A 17,091-nucleotide genomic window follows, 5' to 3' on the forward strand; every position below is an offset into this window, starting at 1 on the left:
CCAACACAAGTCTGTGTTCTACAATAATCTCTCTGGTTCGAGTAGCTTCATCAGCCAAAAGATCTAGTGCCTCAACTGTCTGATTGGTGATAATCTCTATAAATACTTGAAGCCTAATTATCCTGTTCGACATATATATTGGGGTTCTATATCCCCAACTTCCATTTGAGCCCAGGTGGCCAGCCCATACTCTTTAACTATTCTTTCTGGAGGCCAGGTGTCACCCCAACCATTTGCATCTCCAGTCTGAGTAATGGAGGTATCTAAACTTCGTTTCCCTCTTCCCAAATCATCATACAACTGAATCCCTAAATATTGGTTTGTCTGTTCAGGAAGAAAGAAAATTTTGGCCTTAGTCCAATATAACAAGTCCCTGTCCAATTAAGAGGTAGGTGAGTATAGGCAGTTAAACCACAGATCCAATAATGACCCTTTAGAGCAGGTTGTTCCCTTGAAAACATGTCTGAACTATTCCTTGTAAAAGGGTAATATTGTTGGTCTCTCGTCCCTAGGGGGCTTCCCCCCACAAAGGTGACATACTGACATTTCCATAAACCTTGCTCCTTCCTCCAACTTCAATTGGCAACTGGCCACTGGCCTGTTAGATTAGAGGTACTCCAAAATGTGGGAAACATTAGCTACAGTCCCAAAAGATTTTATCTCCTACAGCAATTATCATTAATCAAGTCTTCAGGTGAATCTAGTTCTCAAGAATCACAGTAAAGATTCATCCTAGAAAGTTCACAGATTATACAGTTTATCTTTCATCTCTAAGTATATGGTTCTAGGTTTAACATTACACAGATTATTGCCTTCAAAATATTCAATACAAAGAAAAAATTCTAAATCGCATGTTGTCCATCCCGTTTCCACAGAAAAGAAACTTTCAGATCTTTCAGATTTAACATTAATACTCTCTTCATTCTGAAAAAGATTAAATTTTTGCAAATAACCCTATCAAATTATCAGATCAGATTAAAATACTCTATAAACAAAGAGACTATCACGTATGTAAATAAACATTAAATAATTTGCTTTAGTCAGATGAAATCTTAGTAGAAATGAATTGCTTTCAGAAAATTTACAATTCCAACAAACTCCTTAAAACAGCTATAGACTTGAAAAATAAAAATATTAACACCATATAAATGTAGGCTGTTCCTTTAAACAGTAGAAATAATTAATATCTAGAACACCCGACCAGGTCCCTCTTCACGTGGCCACCCTTCCCCCACACCACCATGCTTCCCGACCCAATATATCATAGCTCCATTTAAACTATTAATTGCTTTTGCAAATCAGTCTTTCTTGTCCCATGTCTTTAAGTAAATATATATGTATATATTTTTAAATTTTACACTTCAAGGTTCGCAAATAATTGACCCAAATTTCATAAAACTTAATACAAGCCCAACAGAGCTGACAAATACTTAAGGCATAGCTCAGTTACAAATTACCCAATACCTCTAGAAAACAACATACCATCTAAGTAGGGAGATACAACCACAACCTCCCCTAAGTTAAGCTACCAGCATTTTGTTTTAATAATCTATATTTTAACTTAAAATCCCAAACACAGCTTTAAATTCCCAATAATATAAAACTACTTTGCCATCATATTTAAAACAATGAATTTCACTAAATATCAGTTTCTTTCCCCTGGCCCTCGTGGCCCTGCTGCAGTCAGGACACATGGGAGGAAAAGGAAGGAAGCCACCATCTTCACTCGATCAATCCCACATACTTCCCCAATATACAGAATATTGATCCCAAATGGAATCTACTAAGGGCTATTTCTGGTCAGCTGAAACAGCCAAAATAGACATATTTCTCCTCCCTGCCCTAAGGCCGTTAGAAGGGCTAATGGAATTAAATCCTCTCAGGTACACTATTTAATCCTTTTGGCACACCCAGTTTGCAACAAAACAACAATACCTTATCTTCTTTTTCTTTTTTTTTCCTCATCTTTTGGCAGTTTGTTCCAATTACTTAATTTATCTCCCAAGGGACTATGTACCAGTATTTTCTGATATTTTTCTCATTTCTCTCTGCATGGGCTGGCTGGGACTAGGCCACACCCATTGAATTTGGAAGGAGTTTAATCCAGAGCCCCTTCCAGCAAGGGGTTCACAGGGGCTTACCTCTGAGTTGCTGCACAGCAAATTGCTTGACTGATCTGTCCTCCACCAACCGGTTGGGATTTTCACCACGGAGTTTGTCACTTTGATTTTCTCTGAGTTTCTCTACTCTGGGCCCATTTTACATTGGGGAGCAAAGAGAAGCCCCTGGACGCTGGCAGGCTGCCTAAATTTGGGCAGGGCGCCTCCCCGCTAGCACCTAGGAGTTCACTTACTCACCAAGTAAAGGATCCTGGACGAGCCCCCGAAAACTGTGTGGTACAGAAATGGTGAGGGGTCACCATTTAATAAAAAAAGCTGGAGAGAGCTCTAGAAAAAAGCAAAGTTTATTTTACATTCTCCCTAGAAGGGCGTCCCACCCTTCGAGCAGACAATGGAAGAGAGGAAGTACCTCCTGTGGGCAGGATGGCACCTTTAATCCCTAAAGCAAAACACCTCCTCCCACCACTGACTCTCATCCTCATTGGCTGAGAGTCTTACATTCTAAACACGAGATCTACCCACGAAATTGAACTTGACCAATAAGTACACAGTTGCCCATATTTGGATGAAATAGGGAGGAGATGATATCATGGGAGGGGAATGCAATTATGCCCTTGACTCGAACTTCAGAGTTCTTCAGGCCTATTTAAACTCTGAAGTAGATGAAGCCTTATTCGATTTTCACAACTGTCTTGAAAGATCTCACCTCATCTCATTCATAACCACTGTCTTCATCAATTCCACTGAGTTAGCACCTTGTAAGAATCCTTGTTTCAAGTACAGAGTTCTGGCCCATAACAGGAATCAGATAAGGACATATATATATATATATATATATACACACTATAGCCAAGCTATATCCAAATGAATTACCAGTAGTAAATGTGATAAATATTAGGTATCACCAAGCTCATAAAGTTATAAAATAGGTGTTAAACAAGCATGACCTGAAAAGGAAAAAAATAAACTCTCCCCTATTTAACTTTTGTTGGTTTACAAAAACAGCTCTAGAAATGGAGGATCACCTGAAGGCATACAGCTAAAACTGAAAGCTTCTATCCAAGTAAAGTCCCACCTTCATGTCATTTCATCTAAAAAGTCCCAGGTTACTCTTTGATACATTGATACTCATTGAGTGACCAGTTGTAAGGTCACATAGTCAGCTTTACACAGCTGAACAAGGCTCAAAGGCAATAGAACTGGCTTGTCATTCAGAACAACTCATTCTGTTACTTACAGAAATGGCATTAAGGAAATGTCCAAGAAAATCAGAGACTATATTTCTTCTTAAAGAACTCCTATGCACAGGAAGTAGGCAAACATTTTCAGACATGGCCAATGGATTGATTTGTTTTGCTTGATCTTATTAAGGGAGGGATGAAAGGAGGAAGGGGAGATACTGGAAAGTGTTGGGGTTTTTTTAGAAGAAAAGAGCATCAATTCAATTTTTTTTAAAGATAATTTTTCTTTAAAAAAAATCTTTAGGTAGCTCAGCAAATAGAGTGTTAAGCTAGGAGTCAGGGAAAACCCACATTCAAATTTGGGGTCAGAAACTTCTTAGCTCTACTTTCATCAATTTGGGGATAATAAGATTATCTACCTCCCAGGGTTGTTGTGAGGATCAAATGAGATAATACTTGTGAATCACTTAGCACTTAATAGTTCTTGTTCAGGTGCATGCTTCTCTTTGTGACTCCATTTGGAGTTTTCCTGACAAAGACATTGGAATGATTTGCCATATTTCCTTCTCCAGTTCATTTTATAGATGAGGAAACTGAGATAAACCAGGTTAAGTAACTTGCCCAGAGTCAATCTGAGGCCAGACCCTCTACTCAATTCACTGTATTATCCAGTTGCCCACATCCTGGCAAATGGGTGCTTAACAAATGATGTTTCCTTCCTTCCATAGTGCATAAAATGCTGGGCTCAGAATAAAAAGGACTTGAATTGGAATCCTCCCTCAGTCACTTACTGTGTGAAACTGAGTAGACCATTTAACCTTTATGGGCCTCAGTTGTTCATCTATAAAATGAGGATAATAATAGCACCCACCTTCCAAGTTTATTATGAGAATCAAATGAAATGATATATGCAAAACATTTTGCAGGCCTGAAAGCACTATATAAATACTAGCTATTATTATTAAAACATCTTTTAAAAAATCAGAAATCTTCCTAATTTTCAAGTAATCAAGTAATCTATACAGAAGTGCAACCCAAATATACAAAGCATTAATGAAGCATTTAAAGATACACAGAAGACAGTTCAGAAAGTGACAAAGACAAGCAGGTCAATGTTACTATTAACATAGTAAATAATATAAACATTAAAAATTGTGTCTAACAGAAGTTCATGGTTTCCTTTTTAAAAAAGGAGGAGTAGGAGAAGATGATGGTAAAGAAGAAAGAAGAAAAAGGAAGGAAGGAAGAGAAAGAAAGAAGGAAGGAAGAGAAAGAAGGAAGGAAGGAAGGAAGGAAGGAAGGAAGGAAGGAAGGAAGGAAGGAAGGAAGGAAGAAAGAAAGAAAGAAAGAAAGAAAGAAAGAAAGAAAGAAAGAAAGAAAGAAAGAAAGAAAGAAAGAAAGAAAGAAAGAAAGAAAGAAAGAAAGAAAGAAAGAAAGAAAGAAAGAAAGAAAGAAAGAAAGAAAGAAAGAAAAAGAAAGAAAGAAAAAGGAAGGAAGGAAGGAAGGAAGGAAGAGAAGGAAGAAGAAGAAGGAAAAAGAAAGAAGGAGAAAGAGGAAGAAAAGAGGAGGAAGAATATTTATTCTAATTTGAGAAAAAAACACATTGTCCCTAGAGTCAAAAAGACCAGAGTTCCAATGCCAGCTCTGCTACTTAATCTGTGTGTTTTTGGTTAATCATATGCCCTAGAATAGAAAGTTTAGACAAAATGACTTCTAAGGTTCCCTCCCAGTTCTAAATTTCAGGTTTTTTCTCTACAGTTAAGACCCTGAAACCATTTCCTTTTTAAAATTGTATCGAAAGTTTTTAGCAACACTTTCATTTCCAAATGCATCCTCCCCTTACCTAAAGAGTCAATCCCTTATAACAAAGAATCAAAAATGAAAAAGGAAAATTAAATAAAAAGTCAGTTCCACAAAACTAACCAAAAGCTTAACCCCATTGACAGCATGTACAATGTTTCACAACCACAGTCCACCACTTCTGCAAAGAAAGAGAGGTATATTTCTCTTCCTTCTTTTGAGTCAAACTTTATGTAAAGACTACAAGAAGGCGTGGAAAATCAAAGATTTTTTAAAAACAATTTTGCCAAATTGCTGGGATCTTTATATATAAAAATTTGGTGGCAATTTTAGAATTTTTTAATATTAATGTCTTAAGGAGCTGTGTGTTTAAAAAGGAAAAACTCCTAAAGGAATTAAGCAAGCAAAAATGTGGAGTTGGACCCATTCCTATTAAAAACACTAGAGAGTATAGGAATAAATGGACTTTTCCTCAAAATAGTCAGTAGCATCTATTTAAAACCATCAGCAAGCATCATATATAATGAGGATAAACTAGAACCATTCCTAATAAGATCAAGGTTGCCCACTATCACCACTGCTATTCAATAGTGTATTAGAAATGCTAGTCTTGGAAATAAGAGAAGAAAAAGAGATTAAAGCAATTAGCATAGGTAATGAAAACAAATTATCACTTTTGCAGATGATAAGATAGTATACTTAAAGAACCCCAGAGAATCAACTAAAAAGCTATTAAAAATAATCCACAACTTTAGCAAAGTTGAAGGATACAAAATAAATCCACATAAATCATTAGCATTCGTATACATCATTAACAAAATCCAACAGCAAGAGAAACAAAGAGAAATTCCATTTAAAATAACTGTTGATAATACAAAATATTTGGAAATTTATCTGCCAAGAGAAAGTCAGGAGCTATGAGCAAAACTTCAAAACACTTTCCGTCAGATCAAAGCAATTGGAAAAATATCAAGTGCTCATGGATAGGTCAGCAAACAGAATAAAGATGACTATTTATTTAGTGCTATACCAATCAAACTCTCAAGAAACTATTTTACTGACCTAGAAAAAATAATAACAAAATCCATCTGGAAGAACAAAAGGTCAAGAATTTCAAAGGAATTAATGAAGAGAAAAGCAAATGAAAGTGACTTAGCTGTACCAGATCTAAAACTATATTATGAAACAGAGGTCACCAAAACCATTTGGTTGTGGCTAAAAAATAGAGAAGTTGATCAGTGGAATAGATTGGGTTCACAGAACAAAATAGCCAATGACTATAACAATCTAGTTCTTGACAAGCCCAAAGGTCCTAGCTTTTGGGATAAGAATTCACTATTTGACAAAAACTGATGGGAAAATTGGAAACTAGTATGGCAGAAAGTAGGCATAGACCCACAACTAACACCCTATATCAAGATAAGGTGGAAATAGGCTCATTTTCTAGACATAAAGAATAATACTGTAAACAAATTAGAAGAACATAGGATAGTTAACCTCTCAGATTTATGTAGAAGGAAGGAATTTGTGACGAAAGAAGAACTAGAGATCATTACTGATCATAAAATAGATAATCTTGACCATATTAAGTTAAGAAGTTTTTGTAAAACAAAACTAATGCAGACAAGATTAGAAGGGAAGCAATAAACTGGGAAAACATTTTTACATCCAAAGAATCTGATAATGGCCTCATTTCTAAAATATATAGAGAATTGACTCAAATTTATAATAGTTCAAGCCATTCTCTAATTGATAAATGGTCAAAAGATATGAACAGACAATTTTCAGATGAAGTTGAAATTATTTGTAGCCACATGAAAAGGTGATTCAAATCACTATTGATCAGAAAAATGCAAATTAAGACAACTCTGAGATACCACTGCACACCTGTCAGATTGGCTAAGAGGACAGGAACAAATAATGATGAATGTTGGAGGGGAGGTGGGAAAACAGGGATACTGGTACATTTTTGGTGGAACTGTGAATGGATCCAACCATTCTGGAGAGTAGTTTGAAATAATGCTCAAAAAGTTATCAAAGTATGCATACCCTTTGATCCAGCAGTGTTTCTACTAGGATTATATCCCAAAGAGATCTTAAAGGAGGGCAAGGAACCCATATGTGCAAAAATGTTTGTGGCAGCTCTTTTTGTAGTGGCAAGAAACTGAAAACTGAGTGGATGCCCATCAATTGGAGAATAAACTATGGTATATGAATGTTATGGAATACTATTGTTCTATAAGAAACGACCAGCAGAATGATTTTAGAGAGACTTGGAGAGACCTACATGAACTGATGATGCAAAGTAAAATGAGCAGAACCAGGAGATCATTATACACGGCAACAAGACTATATGACGATCAATTCTGATGGACGTGGCTCTCTTCAACATTGACATGATTCAAACCAGTTCCACTTATCCAATGATGAAGAGAGCCATCTACACCCAGAAAGAAAAAACCATGAGAACAGAGTGTGTGGAACACAATATAGTATTCTCACTCTCTCTCTGTTGTTATTTGCTTGCATTTTGTTTTCTTTCTTAGATTTTCTTTTTCTTCCTTCTTGATTTGAGTTTTCTTGCATAACAAGATAACTGTATATGTGTAAGGGGCCTTTAAATGGGTGCCACAGTGCATCAGGAGATTGAGGCCCGGAAGTAATTTCTGTGGATATTAGGACTGCCCTTGGGCGGGATCCTGGCCATATTGAGATAGCTTCGTAATGGGTGACTCTCTCGCTGATTGGCTGTGTGTGTGACCTCACAGGCCCTATGTAAGCCCACTGCAGGCAGCAGGCGGTCCTCTTTAACCTGGCCTTCTTCACCTTGGCTTCCTAGCCTGGGTGGCCAAGCCAAGATGGATAGCCAAAAGAGGTAAGGGTTTTGGTAGTGAACACATGGGTCTTCTGACCAGGTGTTCACTCGGGAACCAACAAGTCAGGGCATCAGTCAGGGCATTATGTGAGTAGGTATAATAAAGGCTTTTAAGATTACGCGTGGTTGTTCTTGAGTGCGCTACCGGTTATTAAACTATAGATTCAAGAGATTGTGGCCAGAGACCTTTGAAGGCCTCAGAGGAGGCGAGCCAGGTAGAGTTCACACTGCAGAGGACAGTGGTCAAAGGTACTCTGGTGGGTCTAGGACAGACTAGTAATTGTAACTGTCAGGAGAGCACGTTACATATATGTATACATATATTGCATTTAACATGTATTTCAACATATTTAGCATGTTTTGGACTACCTGCCAGCTGGGGAGGGGGTGGGGGGAAGAAGGGGAAAATTTGTAACAAAAGGTTATGCAAGGGTCAATGTTGGAAAAATTACCCATGCATATGCTTTGTAAATAAAAAGCTTTAAGAAAAAAAAAAGATGGAGTTGGGGGAGGAGGTGTATAAAGAATCTAGCCTAAGACTTATGCTACAAAATTTAGAGTTGTAAGGGACCTCAAAAGTTTTTTCCCCATGTTTTTTCTAAATCAACCAGCTCATCATTTCCTACTCCCCAATAATATTCTAATTCAATCACATTCTGAGAGATTGTCAATGAAAATTTCCCTTCCAATTCTCTGCATTCCTTCTATTCTTGGCTGCATGTTTTATTTATACAATGTTTTAATTTAAAATTAATCATAATTATCCATTTTATACTTCAACAATGCTTTCACCTTATAATATGGTTTAAGGTATGACATTACTAAATCTGCTTCCTTTATATCTTTTCCCCCCTGGTTTCTTTGAAGTTCCCAATTTTTTGTACTTCCAAATGAAATCGTGTTATTATTTTTTCTAACTTAATAAGATAGTTCTTAGCAATTATTATCTTTTATGGGACCTTATAAGTGATCAAATCCAACTCCCTCATTTCACAGATGAAGAAACTGAAGTTTCAGGGAAATGCCTTCTGGAAAGACATAGTTTGAAACCACACAGCTGGGATTCAAACTCATGACCTCCAACACCCAAATGCTACAATCATTGGATCATAGACTCACTTAGAGCTGGGAAGAGTCCTTTCAAGATCACCTAGTTTCTCATTTTACAGATGAAGAAACTGAGGCTTAGAGAATTAACTGACTTTGCCTAAAATCATGCAAATAGTCATTCAGAGGCTCCACTAAGTTTCTTCCAGCTCTAAATGTATGATTCTATAACCCCAAAGGGAGCATCTAGGTAGCAAAGTGAATAGGGCCTTGGGCCTGAAGTCAGGAAGTCTCTTCTTCCAGAGTTCAAATCTGGCCTCAGACACTTACTAGCTGAGTGACCCTGGATACTTAACCTTGTTTGCTTCAGATAATTCATCTATAAAATGAGCTGGACAAAGAAATGGCAAATCACCCAAAATCTTTGCCAAGAAAAACCCAATGGTAAGCCATAATGAACAGCAACATGACTCCAAATTCATTTCTCTTTCCAATGACTGTGCTATCTCTGCTCATCAAAGGTGAAATTAGCCAGTAATAGTTCAACTGATAATAAAATCCTCTGCTTTGACTTTTCCCCCCAATAATCTGCCCCCTCCACATTTCCAGTCTTCTTACACTTTTTTTTTTTTTTTAAAATCTCACTCCCACCTCCTACTACTAAACTATTCATCGACACAATCTTCCTTTCTGTTCTAGCAATACACTCATTCCTGACTCTGGGCATCCTAACTGTGTCTATGCCTGAAGTTCTGTCCCTTCTCATTTTCACTTCCCAGCTAAAATCCTCCTTTTTATAATCTCCCTTAATTCCAGTGCCCTCCCTCTGTGGATGACCTCCTATGTATCCCTTCTGTACATAGCTATTTGAAAGTTGTCTTCCCCATTAAGTGAGAGCCTTGAGGGCAGACAGAGACTGGTTTCTCTGTGTACCTAACCCTTAGCCCTGTTCCTGGCACATAGCTTCTGAATATTTACTGACTTTCCAGCCTGCAAAACACACAAAGAAGCAATCTTATCAAGACTGGGCTAATAATTCAATCCTGCAAGACTAGAATAAAAGGTCTCTGAGTAGTATCCACAGCTGGTAGACATGACTAGCTCACCAGTCACTTGATTAGGCTATGTATGGCTCAGCCAGGTGGATAGAACAGTAGAACAGAACGTCAGATTTCCCAGGTGAACTTTATACAGAGAAACAGACACAGAGACCCTGGGGGTCAGGAATAAGTGGGCACTATTTACAGAGCAAAGGGCAAAGGACTTAACCAAGCCAGCAGCGAATGCCAAGGTGGAGGAGGGAGGGTGCTGGCTGGAAGGCATTTCATGAAGAGGCAAGACGGAAAAAAATCCGTCCATTTGTGACATCCAGAAAGATAGGGGGAGGTCAAGAAAATCAACGCCTATTGGAAAGAGGAAGACTTGTTTTTTCCTTTGCTTGGAGAGATCAAGTCATGCTGCTCTCTCAAGCTGGGCCCCTCATCTTTTATTCTAAAGCCTGAATTTCTCGTCTCTGCAGAAGCCTCAGAAGAGAGGAGCTATTTTCGCCCACAGCCAAAATCAGTAACAGCAAATTATACTGCAAACAATGAGAAGGGCGCTTGCTTCCCTAGGTTTTAAAGAGCAGGGAAGCAGCCGATGGGGATTCAGACTCTGCTCAAGCCGAGCTACTCGGGGGGCGGCAGCGCAAGAGCGCCCGCAAAGCCAAAGCGGGGCCGGCCAGCCCAGGATGTCTGTCGCTCACTCTCCAGATAACCCGAGGAAACTCGAACTGTAGAAATTGAGAAAGCGGGATCTGGGGCTGGAGAGGGGGAGGATCACAGAAAAGAGATCCTTGTTATCTTCAATGTCCCAGTGACACACACGCACCTCTCTCCTCCCCCAACGCCACCACCATGGCTGGCACCCCTGGCCCGTCCGTGTGTGCTGGGAACCCTCGCCGGCCTGGCAGCTCTCTGGAGGACGACCTGGGTCCTTCTTTTTCAGAAAGTGTCCAAGGGGTCCGGAAACTTAAAAACAATTATATAATTTCCTTTGCCACTCTTTATTTTATGTATTTAAAAACATTATTGTGAGAAGAGCCCCGGAGCTCCTCGGGACATTTCAGCCTTTAGGACAGTCTGGCACACACGAGGTGCTTAATAAATGCTTGTTGACTAGAATTGACGCGATACGGGAAGGGGTTAGTCGTGCACTCGAACCTTTTTTCCAACCCAGGTGGAGGGTTCAAGTTCAGGCGGCGGGTCTTTTGGGTTCTTCCCCCCACCCCCCAACTCCGAGGTACCCAACGTAGTTGGGACGCGTTGCGGAGAAAGGAGGAACGGGAGGCTGGGGAGGAGGAACTTATTAAACGCAACTATTTCTAGGAACTGCTCCGGCGAGGAAAAAAGGAATAAACCAAGAGCCGACTCCCTCCCCCGGCCCGAGCCGGGACCGGGGTCAGGGTTAGGCTGGGTCCGTGCGCGCCCCCTGCTCTCCCGGTCCTCCCCGATGGCTGGCCGCGCCAAGCTTACCCGACTCCTGCAGCGCTGGTTTCGGCCCGGGTCAGAGTAAGTCCGGTCCACTGTGAGCGCCGTGTCGCTCCCAGGCATCCTGGCTCCGGGAGGAGGAGGAGGAGGCGGCTGCGGCGGTGCTCGTTGCTCCCCAAGCCGCCGACCACGGGCGGCTAACACTGAGGCACGCTCCCAACTTTTCCCTGCGCCCGGCTCGGCCGCAGCTCGGCGCGTCTACACTGGAGGGGAGCCCCGAGCTCTGGCCAGAGGCAGCTCACCCCAGCTTAACCCTTTGCTGAACTCGGCGGCGCCTCCGCAGGCTGGGTGCGGTAGAGCGGGCGGAGGAAAGCCAGTCTCCTCCCTCGTCCCTCCCCTCCGCTCTCCGGGGCTCCAGGCTCGCAGTGTGGTCCCCCCAGAGGGCCGGGGAAGCTCTGCGTTCCCTCTCCTCCAGCTCACAGCCCCGATCTCTAGGAAAACTTTTTTTTCACTCCCAGGGCTCCCTCTCCGCCCTTTAAAAAAAAAAAAAAAAGGCGTCTCCTCTTTAAATGGATTTATAAATGCAGAACACGCGGCCCCTCCCTTCCCCCGCCCCACATCCAATCAGTTGCCAAATCTTCCCTCTTTCCACCTCTCCCCACATCCCCACCGCTCCTATTCTATTTATCAACTGCCCGAATTCTGGCCTTTCTTCTCCACGGATTCCTTCAATCTACTTCTGACCACTCTCCCTTCTACTAGGTTTCCCCTCCCCCAACTCTCCCTCCCCGCCCCCCTCCCCACACCCCAGTCGCCAGATTCCTCCTGCACAGAACTACAAAACAAGACTACAAAACTTCCGAGACTCACTATGAACTCTAGGAGAAAATGCACCTTCTTTAGGCTGGCATTCAAAGCTCTCCACAGGCTGGCTCCCATCTACCGTTACACAATGAAATCACACTCCTCCCCCTCATAGAAAATATTGTTTCCTACTAGTTCCTAAACAGTTTCTATTCTTTTCTTGTCTCTATAAGCTTTCATCTCGAAATCTGCAAGATCTCCTTTTTTTAAAGTGCCACCTGTTGAAATTATCAGTCTATTTCTTATGCTTTCTTTCTCTTTTCTTAATATGACTATGTCTGCACAGGAGAATTTATTAAGTGTTTTATTAAGTTTATTACATGGCTTAGTGGATAGAATGCCCACACAGGAGCCTCAAAGACCCCAAACCTATTTCTGATTTTTAATGGGTTGTTTAATGGGAATTCAATCCTTTAAGGCAGTGGTCCTCAAACTTTTTAGCTAGGGGGCCAGTTCACTGTCCCTCAGACTGTGGGAGGGCCGCACTATACTAAAAACAAAAGCTCACACTGTCTCCACCCCTCAGCCCATTTGCCGTAACCCAGTGGGCCGCATAAAGTCCTCAGAGGGATGTGACCCACAGGCTGTAGTTTGAGAACCCCTGCTTAAGGTATATATAATAGTCAATATTATATAGCATATAATAATAAACATTATAAGGCAATCTAATATTTTTTAGAGAGGATTTCCTCACCTGGGAGTTATTATACCAATAAGATTCCAAATCCAGTCCCTAACCCTATGTACAAGATACATGTGATAGAAATACACAAGAGAAAAAGGTTGCTTTACTGTAAGTAAAAAGACAATATTTATACAAAGTAACAAGTAATTTCAAGAGGAAGACAGTATAAGCAGATGTTACACAGGAGGCAGAGAGATACAAAGAAAAGAACACTTGAACTAAAACTTGGGTTCAAATCCTACCCCTGAGATCTGGCTACCTGTGTGATCTGGGGCAAGTGATTCAGTTTCCTCATCCAGGAAATAGACCTAGATTCTAAAGTGTCTTCCAGATGGCCTGTGGGGAGAAGGGCAAATTAAGAATGTCCTCATTGCACTGTGCTTTGAAGGAAGCTAAATCTGAGGAAGGATTCCATTCCAGGGACTGAAGCAAGAGATGGCATATGCCATAAGGAGAACAGCTGGCAGGCCTGTTTGACTATACCAAAGAGTGGCAGAAAGGGAAAGAATGTGAAATAAGACTGGGGAGGTAAGTAGAGGCCACACTGTACAGAGCTTTAATTATCAAGTTAAGCAGATGATCCTAAACTACTAATTTAAGTATCCTAAAGTTGTCAGGAAATACTGAAATGAAGTCTAATAACCCTCCTTGGAGAACTGTGGAGAAAGTATAACATATAATAGGCCCATTCCCACATGAAACCTTTTTCAATCTCTTTCCTCAAATAATACTGCCTCCCTCTCTCCACCCCCTATTATCTGGCATTTCTTTTGTATATCTCATATATGTACAGATTTTCTTCCCTTATAGAATGCGACTTCCTTGAAATCTGAGACTATCTTTGTGTCTTTGTCCTTATACCTGACACATAGTAAATGCTTAATAAATGCCAGTTAAATGATTGCATCTCTAACATCTAACACAAATCTGACACAGAGTGGACAATTAATAAATGCTTGCTGATTGGCTCTGTTACTAGGAATTAGGGTTCAGTGAAGAGTAGCAACACGTTAGCCACACCAATTATCTCATTTTCCTCAGCAATAAAATCAGGACTATAGTACTGTCCGGATGTACATCACTAAAATGCTATGCAAAAAACATTTTGTAAGCCATGTACTATAATACTATAGTGAGCTCACTAAAAGAAATCCATCTGTTAGTTAGGAGTAGGAGTAACAGAACTATACTTGGCTCGGAATCCAAAACCAACAGAAGATTTTTGAGATTCTTTTAGTTTAAATGAACTCGTTTCTTACCCCAACCAAAGCTGTTGGTCATGGGGCTGCCTTTTATATATTTTTAAATATTTTAAGGAGCTGTGATTCTGTCAGCAGGGAGTACTCTCTCCACTGAGGCAGATTGCAATCCCTCCATAACTTAGTAGAAAGTTTTCTGGAGTTGCAATAGCTGAAAAATGCATCATTCTGTGGCTAGCCAAGTAATGAACTTACTCAGGCTAGTCCTCAGGCAATAGGCATAAAATCTGTCATCAGGAATGTACTGAAACCTTTGATAACTTAGTTGCACACCCCTCCCCCCATACATACATATGCACATATGCACACACATAGAATCATATACACCATGTAAAAATCACAGGGTACAGTTCCACATTAAAAAAAAAGTGGACAGAACTGATTACCATCTGGTTTTCCAGGGAGAAGTAGTAAATGGAAAAACAGGTCTAGCACCTTTCATTGGAGAAAAACAGGGCTCTATTAGTCGCTTGGGGAGAGAGAAATTCCTCTGTGAAGATAAAGTCTCAGAAAAAATACTCTGCCTTTTATTGTCCTAAATACTTATTTCTCCCTAGAGAAATTAAGAGAATAGTATTATAAAGTCATATATATATATATATATATATATATATATATATATATATATATATATATATATATATATATATGTATATATATATTATTATTATTAGAGAAGGATCTTTTGGCTAATCTTTTTTTTTCAAGTTATTAAATTAAATTGCATAAGTTGATTGATGTGTTTAATGAGTCTCAAGCCCTGAACTGAAGTATGAAAATATGTCCAAAGTTTATATTGTCACCCTAAATAGGATGGTGAACCCAGGGATACTTAGCCAACTCTCACTTAAAACCAATTCACTTGCATGTCATGGCATCACCTCCTGGATGTCATGGTCTTCTTCTGGAAGGGCAAACAACTACTGGCTGGTAAAGTTCTAACTCTCCAACTTGGGGATTCTAACATGGATCCCCTCCTAGATTATAAATTCAAATTCAGCTAACATGTATTTATTAAGCACACTACTATCAAATATTGAGCTAAGCATTAAGGATAGAAAGTTAGGCAGAAAATAAAATCCATCTCCCAAAGAATACTCAATCTCCTGGAGGAAATATTTCAATTATATGTTTGTATCCCCATTGTGGGACATGTAATAGATTTTTAATAAATGCTTGTTGATTAAATGATTAAATCTGTCTATCCACTACTTCCCATCACATACTCACCATGTGAGTGATTCTTAGTGATTTCTTTTTTCCCCAAAACTCCTTTCAATAACAAAAAAAAATTGTTTGTTGAACCCTTAGACTAATTTAATATACTTCTTGTAATATTTTTTATATTTATTCAGTATTTGTAAGATTCCTCACATTTATTTATTTATTACTTTTACTTTTTACATTCGTTTATGTATTTACTATTCATAATATTCTTTACATTTATTTGTTGACTATTTGTAATATTTTTACATTTATTTATTATTCATAATAGTCTATTTACTATGTGTAATATTCTTTGCATTTATTTACTATTTGCAATATTTTATTTTTATTTATTTAGTATTCCTAATATTTTTATATCTTGTCACTATTTGTAATAATTCTACATTTATTTACTATTCATAATACTCTATATTTACTATTTCTAATATTTTACATTCACTTCCTATTTATAATACTTTCACTTTTATTTATTATTCCTAATATTCTTTACATTTACTTACCATTCAGGATCATCTTTACATATATTTGTTTGCTGTTTGTAATATTCTTTATATTTGTTAATTGAGTTCCTATTTAAAATGCCATTAGAATTTTTAATACAAATCCCTAAGATCAGCTTCTCAAAAATGGGTACCATTCCAGTGCCAAGCCTTCCTCCTCACTGTCACAGTTCTCAATCTCTCTTTCTTTCTCTTTGGTCATTCTTTGCCCCTTCTCACCATTCCCTACCTGGATACTGTTGTCTCCTATGTACACCTCTTCCAGCCTTCCAGGCCCACATCTTTCAAAAATCAGTCTACCATATTGCCAAGCATCATACAGAAATGCAAAGAAGTAAAAGGTGGAGTCTCCAGGAAATTAAGACACATGAAAAAAGAATGAGAAAAGCATGTCAGTTTATGTTAAGGGTCATGTAATTGACATGAATTTATGATAGAAGGCATTAAAATAAATGTAAAATATACAAAATATACAATAAATAAAAGTAATTTGAGAAGATGGGGTCGAGGTCAGCAAAAGCCTAACAGTTTTTGAAATTTCTAGAAATAAATCCAGATCAGTCTCATATCTTCTAAACCAGTAAAGCCAGTTGCTTACCTTCCTCCCCACACCCATTTCTATTCTTATCATTATCATTTTGTCTTTTGTCTTTGTATTCTCAGCACATGGCCCTGTACCTTGCATAAAATTGGTATTTAATTAAATACAGGCCTCTCAGTACAGTAATCACAGTGTTCTATAGGCACATTTTGAGTATTTGATAAAGGTTACTTCAGTTAAATTGAATGCATCTACTAGCCTTTAACTACTAATAATAGCTAAGTACAGAAAGCTTAAAGCAAAACATTTTACATATTTCAACTCATTTGATTAATTACATCAAATATATGAATGCACTTATCTGCTATATGACTTATGGGCAAGTCATTTAACCTTTCTGCTTCAGTTTCTTCCTCTGCAAATGCAGATTATAATTAATATCTATTTCTAAGAATTATTATAAAGATCAAACAAGATAATATTTGGAAAGCACTTAGCATGGTGCCTGGTACATAGCAGGCACT

General features: G+C 38.9%; 1 protein-coding gene across 6 annotated transcripts in view; it reads right to left on the bottom strand.

Annotated features, from left to right (window-relative positions):
• Nucleotides 1-17,091, bottom strand: part of TMCC3 (transmembrane and coiled-coil domain family 3) — a 316,968-nt gene that overhangs the window by 104,687 nt on the left and 195,190 nt on the right. The window contains exon 2 of one of the 6 annotated variants that reach the window (XM_074271229.1): nt 16,256-16,374. The exons of 3 other annotated variants lie outside the window; for them this stretch is intronic. In XM_074271229.1, the coding sequence (XP_074127330.1) occupies nt 16,256-16,374 (119 nt within the window). Of the gene's footprint in view, nt 1-2,141; nt 3,008-11,536; nt 12,002-16,255; nt 16,375-17,091 lie in introns of those variants that run through there. 2 more of the 6 variants (XM_074271230.1, XM_074271233.1) reach the window with 2 other exon arrangements.

Source organism: Sminthopsis crassicaudata, chromosome 5 (assembly GCF_048593235.1).
Source record: "Sminthopsis crassicaudata isolate SCR6 chromosome 5, ASM4859323v1, whole genome shotgun sequence".
NCBI classification, from domain to species: Eukaryota; Metazoa; Chordata; class Mammalia; order Dasyuromorphia; family Dasyuridae; genus Sminthopsis; species Sminthopsis crassicaudata.